We start from the raw sequence: 20,931 nt of genomic DNA, 5'->3' as shown, positions 1-20,931 counted from the left end.
ACGTACACAACTTAACAAAATTTCTACAGTAGATGCCTGACTTAGACACTTTGGAGGTTGCCTTTCCACATTACCAGAAAATACTCCAAAAAACTCAACACTCCCTTGAACATAGACACCACAGTAGGTACCTCCACAAAGGTATACATTGTACGTGTGCAAATACAGCCTCAGTCTTTAGAAAGAGGACTTTGTTTTTATTTTTTTTTCCTGGATTTCCTGATTGAACTAAACTCTCCAGGATTTATCTTTATCAAATTACCTTTAAGCCCAAAATGAGGTACTACGTAGTTCATGTCATTACAACACACCACTGTAGGAAAGGACACACATCTTTAATTCCCCAGATTTTATTAAAAACATGAAGGAAGCCTATTTTGGTACTTTGTGCTATGTGTGAATGAATACAATAATTATATATTTCTTCAAAGTATATCTATTTATATAGAAAATATTTTTGATGTATAATGTAGCATATTTACATGTTTATAACACAGGAAAGATACATACTTTCATGATAATTCAATTCAAGAATAATTCAAGAGATATGTTAATTTGTCACATATTCCAGAACAGACATCAGTTTTTGAAATTGGGATAATAATTAAAAAGTTTAAAGTTTTCTCCTTAAAATGTAGCTTCTAGTTAATATTCATGAAAGATGATCCTATAGACTATCATAACTACTTAGCAAAATACAGCGTGTATTAAGATTACATTTCTTAATATAGCACCTTCACAGTATCATGTTTAAGTATATTTACTGACGATAACAAATAATGATGAAACAAAACTGAATAAAAGCTTAGTAAGTTCATTATTTTCACACAAGACACTATCAAAAGGAAAATGGCCATGAGAATAAAGCATGTATATATAAAAAAAAATCAAATAGAAAATTAGATTATCCAACTATTTATCCAATTAGGATTATCTTTCATAGAACAGGAAATAAAGTAAATGTGATTGAGCACCATAAATAGCTTTTTTTTTTTTTAACCTTACTGACAAGATAGACTTAATCATTTAGATTTTTCCATGAACTTCATACAGCTTCATAGCAGACCCAAAGCACAAATGTCATGCACTAAGCTTTTACTTCTGTGGTTTTAGAAGTCTGCTCTCCCAGTAGGTCTTGCATAGATAAAAATCACTCTTTTTAGAAGTGATATGCTTGTACAATCAGAAGAAACTTGAGAGTATATTTCTGAATAGTTTTTGTGTGTGAATACCTAAATTCACCTGAGATTTCTGATGAGTAGGGTTTTTTCTTTTTCATTTTGCCTTGTCTTAGGTCCTATTTTGTCATTACTGTACCACTGTCTTGCAAAGGACCTGTTAACTCATTCAAATCTTATTCCAAAATATCTTAATCATAAGCACTTTGTGATTCATTCATTCCTTACATAACTACAACTCAGTAGATGCAAGACTAAGCACTTTTAATGTACAGTTTAGTTTATCTGATCTCATGTTTGCCATCTACTTTAGGACGAGATGGATCACCCCTACAACTGCTTATTTTTGTCTGTCGAGTCTAAGGGGAATCTAAGGTGACTAAGATGCAAATGTATACATTTGTTTAAATGAATCCCACAGTGAACATTTAATCTAGATGAGAGACTCATCATTAAAACCCATCTGACTGTTCAACAGGAAATATTGAATCTTTGCTAATAATTCTGTTAATTTACTAACTGGTGTTCAGATCATAACATCCAATTCATTGCCTTGTTTAGCAAATTTAACAATCACAATTAAAGGCTAGGGAAGCAGATCCTGCAAAATTATGAACTCCATTTACATTCTCACTTGCCAGACCAGCATTATATTTTAGCCATGAAATTCAAGACTTTTCCCCATGGTATCATGAAGATAAGTAAAACTCCAAAACAAAGTTTAGTGACTTGGCTATAGCTAAAGATCTGTTTTTCCCAAAGTTTTATGAAGACATTCCTTTAGCTTGAAATGCAATGTGTTCAACATACCATATTTGTCCTTAAGGCTGTATAATTATTCCTTGGCTAGCACCTAGACAATACTTTTCATCCAAAGATCTCAGAGTTTACAGAAGTAGATAAATGTTACTGACAAGCATTTGTCTTATATCCCATGTTGTCAGTTACAACTATAGTCTTGTCTTTAAATGAACTATGTCATATACTAAACACTGTAATACTGGAAATCATATTTTCAGTCTGAAGTTTATTTTATTTTCATTTTTGCAACAGTATTTTTAGAAAAGGAGCACATCCATCCAACTAGTGGATGTGAATACATGATCAGTTTACGCTAACAGAAGAATACATTAATAAATGCACTAAAGTATAAAAAAATAAAATCAGTGTTCAATCTGTTAAACAATAGAAAAATTCTTATGAACTAGTGATACTGTCATTGAACTGGAGAGAGTTTTAGAACAAGCTTGCTCTGGCTTTTTCACCCTATGATTTGGAATCTGCTCACAGTACTGCCAGCTTAACCAAAAAGGATTAACTCTCATATCCAACTGAGAACACAGATAATTCTCAGTAATTGGTAAAAAATGAAGATGAATGGGACTGAGAGATAAGGAGCAATTAGCTCATCAGCAGTTACAGCTGTGCACTCAATCCGGATCCATCTCTTGAGTCTCGGCCCCTTTTAAAGAACCCAGGACACCCCCTCCCCAAAAATTGCTGTACCTGCCCATTATTCCTCTCTCTTCCATTTTATTTCTGTGCTATACAAAGACACCTGTCATAGCATTCTGTGTAAATTACTACCTCTCCCAGGACCTGTATCTGCAGCCAACCTTCTTTTTACATTAAAAAAAAAAAAAAAAAAAAGGGGGGGGGGAATACGGAAACCAAATGACTACTGTAGACACTCTTAAGTTCCCTGTCAATCGTTTCATTATAGCAGCATCATCTGTTTGAAAATATAAGCAATTCCCTCATCTAATTATAGGGAGGATTTGAGGTTCATTAACATTGCCAAGGCAGAGAATCAGATGTGCAACTGCAGAGCTGTGCTCAGTGGCCTGCATTCTCTGTTTCCTTTTATTTGCTTTTTCAAGGTCTCCAAGACTTTTTCCTGAAACCATAAAAGTAATTCTTTCCTTCAAAATAGACATGTGTGTTTAGAAAAAGGAAATGACTGCATGTTGTACTGTTCTATTATTGGGCAAGGTCACTAGAGAAAAATAATTTAACCTAAATCATTTTATCTCTGATTCTGGATTTAAAAAAAAAAAAAAAAAAAGAATGCAAGCAACCATCGTTATTTTTGAACAACACAACGCAGGAAATCTTAGATTTGTTTCATAATTTTATACATTACAAGGCAATGTAGATGAATAGAAAACCCAACCTGTCAATAAAACTTCTTAATTTTCAACACATTTTGTGGTTGTTTATGGATTAATGTGCTAGCCAAGTGTAAGATACTGCCTTGTACTTCCTAACTGTGTTTAGAAACCAAGAACACCAAAGTCTTCATGATTGCTTCACTTCCTTGAAGAAATAATAGCATTTTTTTTTGTATGAATGTAATTTAGACAATGACATTTTCTTGGGACATCTGTTTTGAGATCACATTTTGAATAGATATGAACTCATTTCCTACTAAGCAAGTAATTTACTATTGTTGATAGTTGTTTACGAGTTTTATGAGTCAGATTTCAGCAAGTGGCAAAGGTCTTTACAAATCCTTTGAGTATTCTCTAAACTGTATGCATAGTTTATTCATTATATAAAATGTTTGGGAAGCAAAAGTATAGGGACTGTTCTTTACTTCCTACCAAGTTATAGATAGCAAAGCCTAGCTCACAGAAGTATCTTTAAACACATTTACTTTTAAAGGCTTCTATCATTTGTTGCTGCAGATTAATGAAGTATGATAGCAAGGTAGTAAGTACTTAAGAGCAATGAAATAATTGAGGTGCTCTACCTATCCATAACTTCAGAGTATCAGGTGGTAAATATGTGACTGATCCTAATAACATCATAAGATGTTGATATGACAAAGAGCAGAACCTCTTCAATGAAATTTAATGTTTGACCTTGTCACTCTCTTTCCTTTAACTCTGCAATTAAAACAAAAACAAAAACACGGCATGATCTTAGAGACAATGCATTTTGTTTGCTGCCATATGGAATTCATTTTTTTAAATGAGAAAACAGTAATTTATCTATCCTGCATGTTGTATATAGAAGTGCCACTAAAAAAAAAAAAAAAAAAAAAAAAGGACATTTTTCCTTCTTATCTGCAATGTAGCTCATATCAGCCAAGCTGTCACAAGACAGTACTTGATATAAACAAGAGATTGCAAAGACATCGCAGTAATCAATATTAGGATGGCTACAGTATGGAAGCCCCAACCACTGCATATCATTTGTCTCAGCATCTATTTCTATGACCAAATGAAGCATTAATTCAAATCGTAAATCTATGGTGATTTAAATCTGGGAATGAGCACCTGCCTGCTTTAATGATTTATTTTGTACATTTCAGTAAGCAGGAGATTTGTCCATATGAACTGACAGGTCACCTTCAGATGCCAGTAGCAGACTGTTTATCACCATGCAGACTAGCATCTCATCTTAGCAAGTAAATATTAAACTAAAAGAATCCAATTGATTGTGGATGGGGGAGAAAGGCGTTGCAGCCATATATTTTACTCAGTGTGCTAATACCTCACTCCAATTCCTCTGTAATTTATTTTTTCTTTCTTTCTCTTTCTTTCTTTCTCTCTTTCTCTTATTCTCTTTTTCTATCTTTCTTTCTTTCTCTCTTTCTTTCTTTCTTTCTTTTTTTTCTCCTTCTGAAATGATAATGCTGGTGGGAGGATGCAAGCTCAAGGTTACCATGCAAAACTGAGAGATATAAAATAATTACTTATTAGTATCATTGACTTCCTTCAACTCCCTTCACTCACTAACCTTTTGGCCATTGCTTCAAAGGACCAAGTTAATAAATTTGTGTAGTGCTCTGTATAATTATACAATGTTCATCTACATAAATGACTTCTGTAAGTCACATTAAGCATCTGATTAAAACCAAAAAGCAAGACGATTCAGAAGTAAACCTGACAATATAAGGAGCTTATATTTTATTTTTCTTCCTTAACATAGACATTAAAAAAGCCCAAGAATAAGGTACGCTCAACCTATGTACATTACCATACCATAGCACCTGTTACATGTGGGCTAACATGTAGATAAAGCTCTTAGACTGTTTTTTATTTGTTTGTTTTTCTCCAGTTTGGTTAGACATATAACATAATTTAAAATATAATCAAAAATCAGATTATTTTCTTCTGTTTTTTCCCTTCCTCTTGTCAACATTCATAATTTTAATGTTTTAAATTCATGCTTAACAGGCCATAGGTTAAATTGTTAATGATATATGGTCTTAATAATATTTATTTGAAAAAAAAAAAAAAATTAACATTTGGAAAAAAAAGAAAAATAACCCCACAAAACAAACAAACAAAAAAAAACTCGAAACAACAACAAGAAAACATGCACATACCTATTACCAAACAACATTTCTGAAATATGGTTCTTGTCAGGTTAATACAATATGCTGGTTTTCAGCAATGCAATTGACAAACAGAGAGTTAATTCTTAGTGAACCTAATAATACACAGGTATAATTATTACTAGCAACCACTTCTCTGATTAGGCATAGGCATAAATGACGCTGGACACTAGATAGGACACACTATAAAAGAAACAAATAAATGAAAGTAACTTTTGAGAAAACTTCCATAGGAAAAGTATAATTCAAAGCTGTGAACAAACAAGCAGACTGTATTTCCAGAGACATTTCTCATAGAATGAAAACAACTGAGGCCATTATTTTTTTCTGAACAAAATGAACTCAATTCTTCATTCAGTTAAACTGGGAAAATAACTGAAGTTAACAATTAAGTTAAGGTGCTGAGAGGAAATTTTGACGATAAATATGTTACTTTACCCTACTAAAATAGCTTGAATATATCTTCTCAATCAGGCAAAATGATTAAACTGTGTATGAGCAGATTAACCATATAAATTTTGTCTCAAACAATTATTTTAAGATGGATTTCAGATGAAATTCAGCTATTCCTTCTAAAAATCCTACAAATACCTCATGTGGTCTACATGTTGATTATTTGTTAACTTTTCCATTTCCATAGATATACAAGTAGTTTGTCAGAACAGCCAATAAGAATATTAGTTCTCTAATTCAATATGTGAACACTTTGTTTCACATAATGCATGCACTATGCACGCACCTAAATTAGCTTTGAGTTCAGACTCCTTATCCTCATACTTTGTATTTACTTTTTTTTTGTATTTATACTTTTTTTTTCTTTGTATTTACACTTTAATACTTCACTCTTTTTTCAGCATCTTAGGCGCCACCTTGTCCTTCCATTTTACTTGCACCTATCATCTCTTCCACTCAGATTTCAAAGACACCTCCTCTTTACCCACTGTTGTCCTCACAATTTTTCCACTAATATTCTACTGAATGCATGTGTTGGTATTCAAGTACTATCACAATAATTTAAGATAGTTTTCTTTGCAAGAGCATTTTTTAAAAAGCTTTTAAGAAAAACAAAACATCGGATTGTCACCTTATGCAGTTATGCATACATGTTGTTGTTATTTAAAATAACGTGTCTAGATGAACTGGTTCTTTGAACTGTAGTCCATATTACTTATAAATAACAGCCTACCGATGCTCCCAGATGCTCCTAGAGCTGTGGTTCACAAACATATTTATGTTAAGGCTAGTACATAACCATTTAAGACTCATTTCAAATACATTTACAATATGAAAAATTATAAATAAAAAAATAAACAAAAGAGCCCAAAATAAAAACAAAAAATCCCTATCTTATGCCATTTTATTCCAACAAACACCAATTTTGTCTGCAGTTTTCTGAACATACCTCTTTGTCATTGAATTTCTGTTGCTGAGTTAATACTGTCTCAACATGATAAAAGGAAGCAATACAATGAAATGGCATAACAAAACATTTTACAGCAGACACACACAGATGATTAAAGATTTAATCAACAACAACAAAAAGTTACTCTAGCTTTGAAGTATGCTTTAGCAAAACAAATCATCCAAACAAATGAATAAAGTATACCAAAACAATTCTGTTTGAGAAAGAACATGAGTTGCTGATGGTTGCTTAAGAAATGGAAAAATCTGTTAACTACATTTTAAGAATGTGTTTATTAAAATAAAATATGATAGGAACTGCAGAGCATGGCAATAATTTATTGTGTATGTATGTTTTCCTTTTGTCACAGGGCACATGAAAGTATGAAATATTTTCATTTCAAGCTTGTTTTCTGAATTACCTAAAGTCGATACCCAGCACACTGAGTAGCAGACATCGTTAAATTTCTCTTTGACACCATCATCTGTCACCCCACCTGTACTTTGAAAAATGGACTCTAAGCAATCAAACCACTTTCTTTCATGGAAAATATTAACTGAAGTCTGCAAAAGTAACCTGCAAAGGAAATAATGTGTTTTTTTTTTTTTTGTAATAGTAACAACAACACAATGCTGGTGTAAAGGTCATACACAAAACAAAACTAAAAACAGTAAGAAAAGGAAAACAAATATGCAACATTTTACATCAAATGAAAAACTTCAGAAGGTAGTCTAGAAGAATCACCATTTTAATAAAACACCATCAGGGTGTTACGGACATTGTATAATGATGTGTCTGAGACTCACCGACACTTGAATTCAGATCTCCATTTTCAGAGTCTGCTCCATGCTGGTTGTTATTTGCATGATAGTTGGACATAGCTTCCAATTTAATTTTTTTCACTTTCATTGCTTCTGCTATGGCAGCATTGGTGGCAGCTGCTGCTGCTGCAGCTGCTGCTGTCAGGCCTGAAAAGTATGAATAAAATTTAATATACATTATTCTATGATTCTTCATTATTGTAGGGACTAAGACCATTACTCTTCCTTCATGCTTACTATGAACAGAGAACACTGCAGAGTAGTTTTCCTCTTGTTTCATTTGAGGGCTATCAATTTTTTCAAATAAACTATTTCACATCCTATATAGATAGTTACTTCTAAACATCCCACATCCACCTAAGTCTTAGCTTGGTATCCAGTAACTGCAGTTATAATAGTCATAACTAGCTGTAGCTACAAATACGTGCTTTCAGAAACCAGATTTTGTATGTAAATGATCTGAAGCATCTGACTAAGAAAAGGTGAACATGCATGCAACTGTACTTTGAAAAAATCTTTTAGATGTAAATTTTTTTTTGCCATGTTAAATAAAATAAATTAAAAAACAAATCCATTAATTTTTATTTATGAATAACAGACTAAAGAACTCAGGCATTTATTTCTAATTTCACATATAATATCTAGGTGATGTGGGCCCCCATAGGAATCATTTCTAGAAGAAAAGTTAGCTATGCAGAACATTGGTAAAATGCTTATTTTGCTTTCCCAAAACTTTAAGGCATTACAGAATTTATCAATGAGAAATGGATCCATTAAATACATTTAATACCTAAGACAAAGGCACCTTTAGGCAGTCCAAGTGCTTGTCCTACCAAACCACATTTCTGCCATTCAGACATATACAGGAATATTTTACAAAAATGAGGAAAGTTCTCTCTGTCAAAAGCAATTACGAGAAATACTCTAGTAATGCCTTCAAAACTCAAAATTAGATACAGTCTTTACTCAATGTCATAAATTTTTTGCCCTCCTCCTTAAGGAGGATTATTTTTTCTGCTGTCCCCAGACAGAACTGCTGTCCACTCCCATAGTTTTGTTCCAACCTCGGTGATGATGAAGAGAAGTTGATGTCAAAACTCCTTAAGGGCTACCCAGGAAAACATCTCCACTACTTTCTGCTTGTCTCACATGATTAAAACAGGAGGTAGAGATGGAAATTAAAGAAAATTAAACATAAAAAAATGAAGAAGAAAGCAGTAAAATACGTAAGTTTTATGCAATAAAACTACCAATCTAAGCCCTCAATCTATGATGTTCCATGAGTAGCAGACCCTCAATCCTTTTGAACCAAGATCCTTGCCCTGACAGGGGAGACAGCTTGAAAAATCTGTGTAATTAGTTTAAAGGTTTCTGCTTGTCTGATTTTCAGCTATCCTGAGAGGTGTGAAGTGTCTTACGTATCTCAAGAGGAATTAACTCCACAATTTACTATTCTAGTGGGCCTAGGCTGCTGCCCAGCATAGGAAGAGCACAATTTATCAGGGAATACCAAATAAGCAAAGAATCCCAGGCTGCTGAGGTAAATATTGCTACCAGCATTGCTTCCATGGGTCTCTTATTGTCTCTTTTGCCTTCTTAAATGGAAAACGAGGTCAGTATTACCATGTTTTCAGCTAGCAACAGAAGGTAACCCACTGGCGAGAAAGCTGAAGGTGAACGGACTTCAGGAATCCCTGTCATCACATGGAAAGCAAAAAGGTGGCATAAGGGGTGCCTTTTTATATATTATGTCTTGCTTCAAGGTTGCTTTTCCTTATTTCTCTGCATGACTGTACAAAGATCAGCAAAAAACTCCAGCCTCTCTACTCACCTGACAAACAGACTTCCAGCACCTTTACGTGCAATGAGAATTACCAAGTATGTGATAATTACATTCTGCATGGGCAGATCAATATTATTTAGGAAACTGCCAATTCAGGAAGAAGTACCAAAAGGAAAAAAAAAAAAAAAATCAGAAGGTGGATAAACTCGAGGATTTCATTTTATTTTAGCTCCTGCTACTATTACAAAATGTGCACATACTTGTCTTAAGAAGGTACTGACAATAACATGGATTGTTTCCAATGATATTTTTATCTTAGAGGAAGGATATGAAGTTATACATTACACAAATTTGATTACAGTCCTTAAATTAGGCCAAAGAGAAAGGGATCATGCACCTCTGAACATTGGTTTGTATCCTGTGTTCATTAAACAATGGAATATCCAATACTTATATATATATTTATATATATACATACACTACTGAAAAGTTAAAACTAGCATCTTTAAAGAACAATCCCATAGAAAAATATTAAAATACCAATATATAAAACCAGTAAATATGACAGCATACCTGAAACTTTTGGTTGTTATTGCACTCTAGATCAGTTTTTAAGCACCACCAAATATTAGAATAAACACCATATTAAACCAATACTCCATTGTATTTGTGAGCCCCCCTGGAAATATTATTGTCTATCTGAAAATATTATTGTTCACCATTGCAGAACTGCTAAAATAAAACCCTCCTTTGCTGCAAAATTTGCAAAATCATGTAGGCATTTATAGCTTCCTCTGAAGCTTACATAACACTTCTCTGTAAAGAAAGCCATACCCTTTGGATAGGGATTGGAAAAATAAAATGCAGACTGCTGATATACAATTTAATACAATTCTTTCAAAACAATGCTTGTGATAATAAATTATAATTTTTTAAAAGCAGAAACTAAACTTTAAATTTTATTCCTTCTCTCATATAACTGCTTAAGTGATTGAAATGATCGCTTTGCCATGTAGCAATTAATTTAAACTGTATGAAACTGAAAAGTGTCTCTCATATAAGCATGACTCGGAGCGGGAGGAGGTACAGAAGAGGGGCACTGAGTATGGGATAATCCTCAGAACCGTAGCTTAATCCAGTTCTTCACAGCAATGCCACCCTAGCACAGTTTCTGCCTTACTGCTACTTTTTTCTACGTTTTAACTGCCATGATGTAGCAAAGCAAGTGGCAAGGAAGGTCCTGAGCCACTCACCAGAGCCCCTGGCACTGGTGCACTGTGGAAGACAAAAATTTCTTGTTAGCACATTGCCCTACTTAACTCACCAGAAAAGTCTGTCATATATATTATAAATAAAACAGATTTATAAGCTGTTACTTAACAACCATATGTATATTTAACAATTCTAAACTTTAAAGTTCACGTATGGATATATACTTGGGACTTTTTTTTTTTAAACAGGTTGTTTGAAAAAGTCTTTTGACCTAAACACTAATTAATATCAAATTTCTCTTATAAGAAATGAGCACAGCCACAGAATTTCCAAGTTGTACATGTTTCATTACATTTTATCTTCAATATGAGATAAAAAATATCATCTATAAAGGCATCTGAAATGGAAGAAATAATAAGAATCACTATGAACACCCCTTTAGGTATTTATTTTTTTTTCTAAAAATTTATTTGAACAGTTAAAAAGTGTCCAGGCTAAAATACTCAATGGATCAAAATCAATGGTAGTTGTCATTAATATTCTGAAATTGATAAGTTGTTTATGTCTGGCATTTTTCCTGCTGATTATGCAGTGAGACAGGCAGCTATATAAATATCTCATCACTCCATCGTCACACAAATTTCATCGACAGTGCTCATGCACAGCTATTAGCAATATGAATCTAACCATTACAAGAGGAAAGAAAATCGAACATGTGGCATTAATACGCAGTCCTGGTTCCTAACCATCTGATAGGCAGATGGTGTAAAGCGGATTCTCCAGCTGAAATGAAGGGGCATATCATTTAAAACCTTGTTTGCATTCTAACTGATATCAGTGCCATATTGATATACATGATACATCATGGCAGTATTTGAACAATCTAGTTTGTTTCAGTCATAAATGTTTACAGCCTTGTTTTTTATCTTTAGAAGCATGTTCTGAAGAGCATATTTTTAATTTATGAAACCTATTGTTTACTTCTGTTGAACCAGAAGATTAGCAAAGCGCAGGAGTATTAAATTACCACAACTGTAGCAGTATAACTAAGATGGATGAATAAAGTATGTTTTTTCAATAAAAGATGTTAGTAAAGGAATTAAAAATTAGCCAAGGCATCTTATGCATTAAATACATTTACTCATTTAAACCTTACAGCTTTTTTCCCATGTGACATACTTAGAACTTTAATACTTTATAAAGCTACTCATTTAAATCTCTCCCTGCATGCAATTAATCTTGTCCAACAATTTAATTCAAAACACAAAACATCAGAAAGTAAAGTCTAATTCAACAATCATGGTTCTGAAGTAATCTCAGTATTGCTGACAGTTCCTATAGACTCATCAGCAAAAGTCTGTTCAAGGTGTCTTGTAGGAACCGCATGAATTTGAATTACAACTCAATTGAAAGCTCTCCAAGCCTTAGTAGGAACTCAGGAACAAGAAGCAGAACACCAAAAGAAACCGTGAATGATCCTTTCCTACAAAGACCTTCCCTCTTCTGTCACTAGATTACTTTGGCCTGTTGGGTGTGTTTATAGCTGTTAATTATGTTAATAAAGTTGCAGCCTGCTGCCTCTGCCAAATATAATCATAAGCATTCTCCTGCCAAGTTCTAGTCTAATTTACACACATGCAACTCTACTGAAGGCAAAATTTTGTGGGTGAGAATGAGACCAGAAGTATGCCCAGTATGTGTGGTCTCCAATGCTGAAAAATGAGTGAATGAAACACAATGACATAAAAACATACAATCTTCAGAAAACAATTCTATTTTCAAAGCAAAATGCCTGAGAAAACTGTCATATATCATGAAAGATTTTCAAAAACTGTACAAATTACTGGTGGGGACTAAATCATATCCTGGGGTTCTGCCTTCCAACAAATATTATTCCCTGCCTTAAGAGACTGTTCTTAAAACTTTAATTTTTTATGGCACAACCATTTGACTACACATCCTAACTGAGAAGGAAAAAAAGAAAATGAAGTATGAGTATACTCCTCAGGCTCAAATACGTCTCAAAATGTGTATTTTGAATGTTATACCTAAACCCAGTCCTGTGACAAATTACAAACTTATTTCAGTAATTGATCTTAATTCATTTTTAACTTCCTTCATATAACTATTCCTAATAATAATCAGCTTTCTTAATAATTATTTCTAATAAATAATTATTAACTTCCTTAATATAACTATTACCTTTCTTTGTATATATCATACATATACATATTTAAGGGTACATAAAACATCCAATTATATATATATATATATGTATTTTCACAATCTCTTTCTTTAGGACTTTGATAACATTTTCTTGATACATTATCTTTGCCATCAAAGAACAGGCAGAAAACTAAAAAATGACTGTCAGCAGTGTGTTACATTTAATTTCATTTATTTGCTGGAAAGTTCATTCTACAGAAGCATTTTATTCTTTGTGTGGGAGGAGGTCCAAATCTCATCTAAATTCTGAAAAAACTCCTTTCATTATTTCAAATTAATGTTTAATCCTTTTTCTTACACTTTATTTCAGTGGCACAGACTTGAAAATAATTCATGTCTTTTCTTGACTTAATTCCAGATTTCATACTGGAGTTCTTACTTGGGCAAAAATCTTACTATAATCTGAAAAACTTTGCCTGAGAAATAAATGCAGGGTTACCTCCTAGGACTTGACCCTGATCACTGTAGATTATTGCATTGGTTTCATGGCTTTCAACAGTTCAGGTACAAGTTTTTGGTAGCTTATTATACTGCTACCAAGTTATTTCAAATGAAATAGGATCCTAACCTCAGTCCTAACATCTAATGGGTGTTTTATATAGTGTGATACATAAAAAAAAAAGGGGAAAGCAATTTGCAGGAGGACAGAGGTCTGATTACATAGACTGTAGAAAGGGGAACTTCACACTGTACCATAATGTTCTGTTAAAATATACTGATTTTCATTAGTAGAGTTCTTCATGTAAAATGTAGTTCTGGAACCTAACAGTTACCTTTATTGCTAAGATAAAAAGCCTTATTTTTGTTAAGCTTCCTGGACTGATCTCATACAACAACATTAGTGCATCCCAAAAATGTCATTACCTGTTATTTCAGGATAATCAAAAAATCTTTGTCAGGACATTCTAGTTTTATTTTCTTGCTCAGCTTGAATGGTTCAGCATAAATTGCTCATTTAGGTTTTTTTCCAAAGATATTTAAAATGGCTGTTATTAAAAGAGTCATGCAAGTACAGGAGAAATAAATAATTGCACTTTAAATATTGTTAAAGAAGGAATACTTAGAAAAAGTCACCCATATTATCTAATTTAAAATGGTGCAACTAAAATGGAATTGTCAATCTTGTACTGGGACAAAAACAGTGTATGTGAGGCTCAAACCATCTGTTGTTCATCAAAACTAATCAGATCTTTTTTCCTGTAACTACTCCTAAATTGCAATACGAATTTTGAGTTCTGGGTATTGCATTTAAGATAAACAAGAAAAAAGCTGAATTCCTACAGCAACCTTCACATCTAAAAATCTTTTTACTTATAATATATCCCTGCAATTAATAATAGCAGAAATAAAGAATGGACCCAGAAAGAAGCAGCGTCCTATTGATCTGTTTTGTTAAAAGTAGATAAAACTTAAGCTAAATAAACTTAAGCTAGATAAAACCTCATTTGTTGAAAGAGAACTACTGGCAGATTCAGTAATGCTGAAAAAAAAAAAAAAAGTAAATGTAATTATTTTATCACCAATATTTACCATCTATTGTACTGATGGATATATATTCCTTGAAGGTTGTGTTTGTTTGTTTGTTTGTTTGTTTTGTACTGAGTAAAAAGTATAATCATAAAGTGTATTTCAAATACCATGGCCAATTACTGTTATAGCTTAACATGGTTTTGAGATCTGTGAATTTATGATTGATGCAATTGCTGCAGAATTAAACAATGCATACTGTATGAATGCCTTGCTATATTATTGTACCCCTCAACAACTGTTTAAAATACTATTGTAATGCATACAGTTTCACAACAATACAATTAAAAGAGAACATTCTTTCTTAAACAAGTCATCTTTTCAAAAGCAATAGATTCTCAGTTCTCATTCAGTCTGTTGCATTATTCATTTCATGTGCAACCTCATGCTGGACCATAAATTGTTACTTTATCTAATCAAAGGCGACTTAACTTCACAGAAGGTCAAAGGTTTAATTTTGTGAAGTATTATTTTACGCTATGAGTTTAACCGAAAAATAGAAGAAAAACAGCCAAGAAACTGGTAATAAATGAACCTTTATTGCCTCAGGCATTGGCTTAGTTAATAAACTTTCATTGAAGGTTTCTTTCAACTGTTATGGACAATGAGGTAAAAAAAAAAAATAATAATAATCTTAAATTACAGCCATGTGTGACATTTAAAGCAGGCATTCTTTTTTATCTCAACCTCCCTAGCTAAGGAAAAAGACAAAGAGATTGTCTTCAATTTCTTAACCAGAAATGTGTGCTTCTAAACAGATGAAAAAGTGCAGATCAAGGCTGTTAAAAAGCAGAGGTCAGCTTTGAACAATATAAAAAAATACTTTTACTTAAGTGTCAAACCTTTATCCACAATCTCTTTAACTGAATAGTATGGATTTCTCCTCTGCCTCCTCCCCCCCCAAAAAAGTATGTGTGAAGGGAAAATATATATACTAACAATATATTATGCTAACAATGATGCTTGGTTCCTAATAGACTTTCTGTTTTACATTTGCATTGCTAGAATGCAATAATGTCTCTTGTTTAATAGAATGACTTATTATGGGAACAACTTTCTTGCACTTTTTGCAAACAGAAGTTCCTTTCTTCTTTTTGTGTGTATTATCTCATGTTCTCACAACACTATTCTCTCTGTTACAAGAAATTAAAAGGTTTAACATAAAGAAACTTACTGATAGTTATTGGTGTTCTGTGAATTTTCCTGAATAGCATTCTTATATTTGAATAATTGCAATGTCTTTTATTTACATGTTCTTTGAGTTTTGTTTAGAGAAATGCATAACAAAATCAGTAGTACTTAATAAAACATTATTTTTTTAACTTCAGACTAATTTATAACTAGATGGACACAATTAATTAATTGCAACACTGCTACAATTCAAAAAAAAAAAAAAAAAGACATGTTCACGCTTGTAACAGCAGTAATGTAGCTAAATACTCATAATCTTTCAACCAGCAGGAGCTTTTGTAGATTTTTTTTTTTTTTATATAAACCTAATCCACAGCTTGACACAGATCCTGGGGTAACGGCACACAGTTCTTTGATTAAATTAATATCTGAACACTGTTGAAGCAGCCTGATGGCCCCATGGAAGTCTCCTTACTACTTCCAAGCTCAGTCTTGTAAATGGAGTTGCCACACTCATTCCACTAGACCCAATGTAGCCCAAACGCCTGATCACATGCGTGAAATTTAACTTATTCATGTGTGTAAGTATCTGTGGGATCAAAAGAAGTTCAGAATAAAATGAGATTGTAGCTGTGGACTCAGTGTTCCTGTTTTAGCTTTTACAGACTTCTGGTCTGATGGATGTGCCCACAGAGGAACCATTTCTCTGCACTACATTGAAGAAATAGTCCGTAGATATTTACTCAGTGTGGGATCAAAGCCTTTGTGGCCTACGTAGCTTTGATCCCAAAGCAACATTTTTGCCCAGAGAAAGCAAGATTAGATTCACACTTTTGGTGATTAAACTGTAAACAAGAATAGTCAACTGCAGACTTATTTCAGGCTTCTGTCTTCCCCAAGAAATGAAAACAGATTTTTTTTTCTATTCATGAAAAAAAAAAAAAAAAGAAAAGAATGCAGAACTTTAATTACAAACAATTACCATTACCAACTGAGATGAAGTATTATCATAACAGCTCATACAGTGTATCTTTAATAGACATTTAAAATATAAGCTACAATTTTAAGGTATTAAAGAAAAATTTCATAGGATTATTCATTAACAGCATAAGAATATGCTACATAAACAAATATCCAAGGTTTAAAATACTTTTAAAGAACAATTCTCAATCTGCTTTGTCACATTTAGTTTTAAATTAGATATTGTATCCCAGAAAACAAACAAACAAACAAAATATCTTTGGTTTATAATATATACTTACAAATTCTATAACGTTCTACTGTTTGCCTTTCCGTATTTGCAAGAATGAAAAGGAGGCTGCACCAAGCAATAGAATGATGTAAAAAATCCCAGAAATCTACTGGTTATTTCAAGGCCTATATGCTATTGTTTTAACACCTAATGTCGGGTGAAAGAATTTTCATGTTTCAAAATGTAAAGCGTTTACCTGTAAGGGTCAGGAGAGTGCTTTCTCCCCCTCCACGTCTCTATTCACTTGAAGTGTTTTAACTTTAAGATCTGCACTGTGCTGCACTGTGGCTTTGGGCCTCTTTTCTTTGGTGTTGTTTTTTTCTTCTCCTCCACTCCATTTGTTTGTTTGTTTGTTTTTGTTTTCATTTTTTTAAAGTTTTGTCAGATCCATTATGCATTTTGCCATGCCAGAGGCAAGGCATGGGGCCAAATGTACTATTACAGAACACTGATAGCAGAGTATTGTACTGTGATGCAAAACTGTGATACTGTACAAGGTAGTTGTGATAACAACTTACAGGGAACACTGTGTAGTCCTGCTTCCAGATTAAAAGGCAGTAAATTCTTACAGACATCTCTCTCTCACCTATATGCTCTACTTCTTGCATCAGGTAACAGAACACTAAATTTCATGGACTGGCACCTAATCTCTGGAGTGTGCAGACTTCTTTTGGCGTCTTGAGTGCACTAGAAAAATCACAGACTTTGTACATTTGGAGACACGCATATCTCTTTCTAATAAAGAACATGGCATAACAGTGGAATGATGTTCATTTGTGTCATATCCTGGCACTCAGTCAAACCGTGGCCACATTATGACTCCAAATCAAAGGAGTCCTCTCCAGCCCATGGTGAGACATCTTTGAATAATTTTGTTGAATAATACCTCGAATCACCTCATACTCAAAAAGTAAATATTTGAAGACTCTTAATAATGTTAAAGGGGAAAACATGGTATTTAAAATGCACACATAATCATGGTATTTGGTTACACAGAAACAAATATGCAGTAACTTTTCCACAGTCCCTTTTATATTGATGTAATTGCAGTTTATATTATGAAAAACTGTAGCCTTTAGCAAATTTAGATTTATATGATTGATCATATGTGTTTCCATAAGGCATAATCTTTTAAATCAAGAGCTGAATAGTACCACTGTCCACCTCATTATGAACTAGTGTGGACTAGAAAGATCAGCAAATATGCAACTTAACAGAGTTCCAAGATTGTTTTTGGCCCCAAGAAATCCTCATCATATCATGTTGGAATGAGAAATTATATGTATATTACTAGCAGTACTTTGTAGAAGACAGAATTGTATGTTACCATGCTCCTCTCAAGCTGGTGGCATCTACCAATAGCAAAGTACAATGAGAAGAGAATTCCACAGATTCCCCATTTTGTAGAGAGAACTAGATTATAATTTATAGCAGATAACTGAATTAATCTTTTCTTCAGGAATGAATGAACAGGCTGTCAACAGATTAGGGTTTTCCCCAAACCTATCTGTTACTGGAAATCACTTTTCTCCATCTTGTCAGCATTTGCAGAAGAGTGGGACATGATGTGTGTTTTGTAATTTCTCATTGCTCTGGGTTATGACCTTTCTTTTTATCATTTCTAAATTCTAAGTTTTACACTTCTGTGACATTGAGATTGGCAAGATGGACTGCAAAGTTAGCACAAAGTGAGTAATAAAAATAATTGACAAAAATTTAATCAGTATCTAGATAATAACTCACTTTTTTTTCCCAACCACAAGCAATCTAACTTCAACCAATAGCAAGATGCACTATTAATATTTAATAATGAGCATATCAACACTCTGATGGAGAGAATATCTTTATCTTTTTGAATAAAAACATGCATAGTCTGTTTCTGACATATTTCTTTAGTATTTTTTAGACATTAGTAGCCCTCAACACTAACTACAAAACTAAAATTTTCTGTATGGGTCATTTAAAAATGAAACAGGAGCATTGTTATTACATTATCTTAGAAATCTGAGCATCATGCACATTCTAATTTTATACTAATTTTGATTTGAAGTCACTTTGGAAATAACATGGATAGCTAAGATTGCAAGCATTTATCACTACACAGACCAAAGACCTTGGTGGCCACTTCCTAAAGTGAACTGAAGAACATACTAGCTCTGAAAAATGCCAAGAGGACTGCCAAAGTACAGAACTATAAAATTCTTTGGCATGCATAAATTTCAGATGAAACAAGGGGAAACAATTGTGTTTTTTTCAGCAATTCCCTACAATGAATTTCTGAGTTTCTTTACAATTGAATTCTTAATCAGTAGCTAAAAATGTTAAAACACATGCTCCCCTTCCCCTTCCCCTGCCCCTGGTTTTTAGTTTCTCTGTTTATCAACAGAGATTTTCAACAGCGATAACAGGCCGCGACAGAAACGTGTTTCATCTAAGCTGTACAGGATGGTATATAGTGGGGTTTCACATAATAAAGGCAGATGAATCAGCATGATTCTGTCCTTCTCGCAACAATATTTAATAAAGATGACATATCATCTATGGAGACGTTCATATATGCACCATTTAGTATCATGATCAAATCTGAAAAGTGTACATAAATTTGTGTTTTTCTCTCTTTGCTCTTGACACCCTGCCCTTCTCAAACATAGAAAATACACTTCAAAAATGACAATATAAGGTTGCCTCAATTCACCATGTTTATGAAGGAAAATATTTACAAGTTGCTTTTTTCCATTTGCATGTGTTTGCTATAAGAAAGCTTACATTGCAGGAAAACTTTAGTGACATTTAGTTAAATGTTATACTTTCTTTGGAAACTGTTATCATTCAAGCATAAGTGATTGATATTCCTCATATGTAAGAGTATGAAATATAAAATGAGTTATAAAATGGCTTCAGTGCACCGAAAAAAAGATTGCCTTCAATGGTGATGATGATATACGGGAATTTTGAACAGTTTAATATTTCCAATCTCTTAAATGAGCAGTTTGTTTTTTTGACGAGATTGACATTTGTATCCCAAACAAACAGAAGAAATACTAACTTTATTGATATGATTTTATTTATTTTTTATCCAATTGCTGCATTAGCTCATCTCAATATCTTACTCTTTCAGCAAATCAGAAAATAAATAAATAAATAAAATCAAAACTTTAACTTTAGTTCAATCCAAAGCTCCTGCCTCTCTGCACTCTCTCTCCTTAAATCACTCCATCATTAGCACTGAGCATTTCACGCAAATGTTAACAGGAATAATGATAGCTGTAGAATGCCACTAGCTCAAAACACTTCACCATATATTTACTTTCTGTTTTTCATCCTGCTCATATGAAAGACCCAGATGCAAAATTATGGAAGGTATTTTTTTCTAGCAGTAGGATTTGGCTTTTTGACAGATTCCATAAACAGTTATTTTGGCAGCTTTAGAGATGCCCCTAGGTCAGTCACTTGGTTGGACAGCTGAAGGCCTGTCTGATTCTCCTGCCTGCCATTTTCTTATTATTCATCTTCAGTTAGTTGTAAATTAAATACAAACAGATCACTATCCCACACCTACATGACTGCTGTTTAACCACACGTGCCAAGCATTTCTTCCACAGAAATCCTTATTGGGTAACAAGAAGAATCTGAAAAGAGATGCTGAAATAAAATACCTTAAGAATATCTGAAAGGGTTTTGAAGCAGTTCACCTCTTTAGGTAAAAATGTGATTGTTTTAACTAAAGAACAGAAGTAGAAATTAGAGGCTCCTGAATTTTAATTCTGATTTTACCTGAAGGTATCAGATATGTCCTCTACAGTTCCTTTTTTTTTTCTTTTTTTCTACCTACCAACCAGGTGGAAATAATACTACCTTACCTTATAGAAAGCTCATCAGCCAAGAGTTTAACAAAGCTATAGAAGTAAAAAGTGCCAAGCATATATGAATATTGCTATCAGCCCTGCTTCTAAATCTCTAAAGTTAAACAAAGCCCATAAACAAAGCCCATAAAATGCATACCATACTTGTCTAAGAAATGAGAGCAGCAGTTCAGTGTAAAGTGTACATTGCT

General features: G+C 33.1%; 1 protein-coding gene across 1 annotated transcript in view; it reads right to left on the bottom strand.

Moving 5' to 3' along the window:
- The window catches only part of DACH1 (dachshund family transcription factor 1), a 339,811-nt gene that overhangs the window by 139,968 nt on the left and 178,912 nt on the right, over positions 1–20,931 (bottom strand). The window contains exon 3 of the mRNA XM_050713138.1: positions 7,732–7,893. Within this exon, the coding sequence (XP_050569095.1) occupies positions 7,732–7,893 (162 nt within the window). The remainder of the gene's footprint in view (positions 1–7,731; positions 7,894–20,931) is intronic.

Source organism: Cygnus atratus, chromosome 1, assembly GCF_013377495.2.
Source record: "Cygnus atratus isolate AKBS03 ecotype Queensland, Australia chromosome 1, CAtr_DNAZoo_HiC_assembly, whole genome shotgun sequence".
Classification (NCBI taxonomy): domain Eukaryota; kingdom Metazoa; phylum Chordata; class Aves; order Anseriformes; family Anatidae; genus Cygnus; species Cygnus atratus.
Note: the sequence above shows the minus strand (reverse complement) of the source record. Positions and strands in the feature narration are given on the sequence as shown.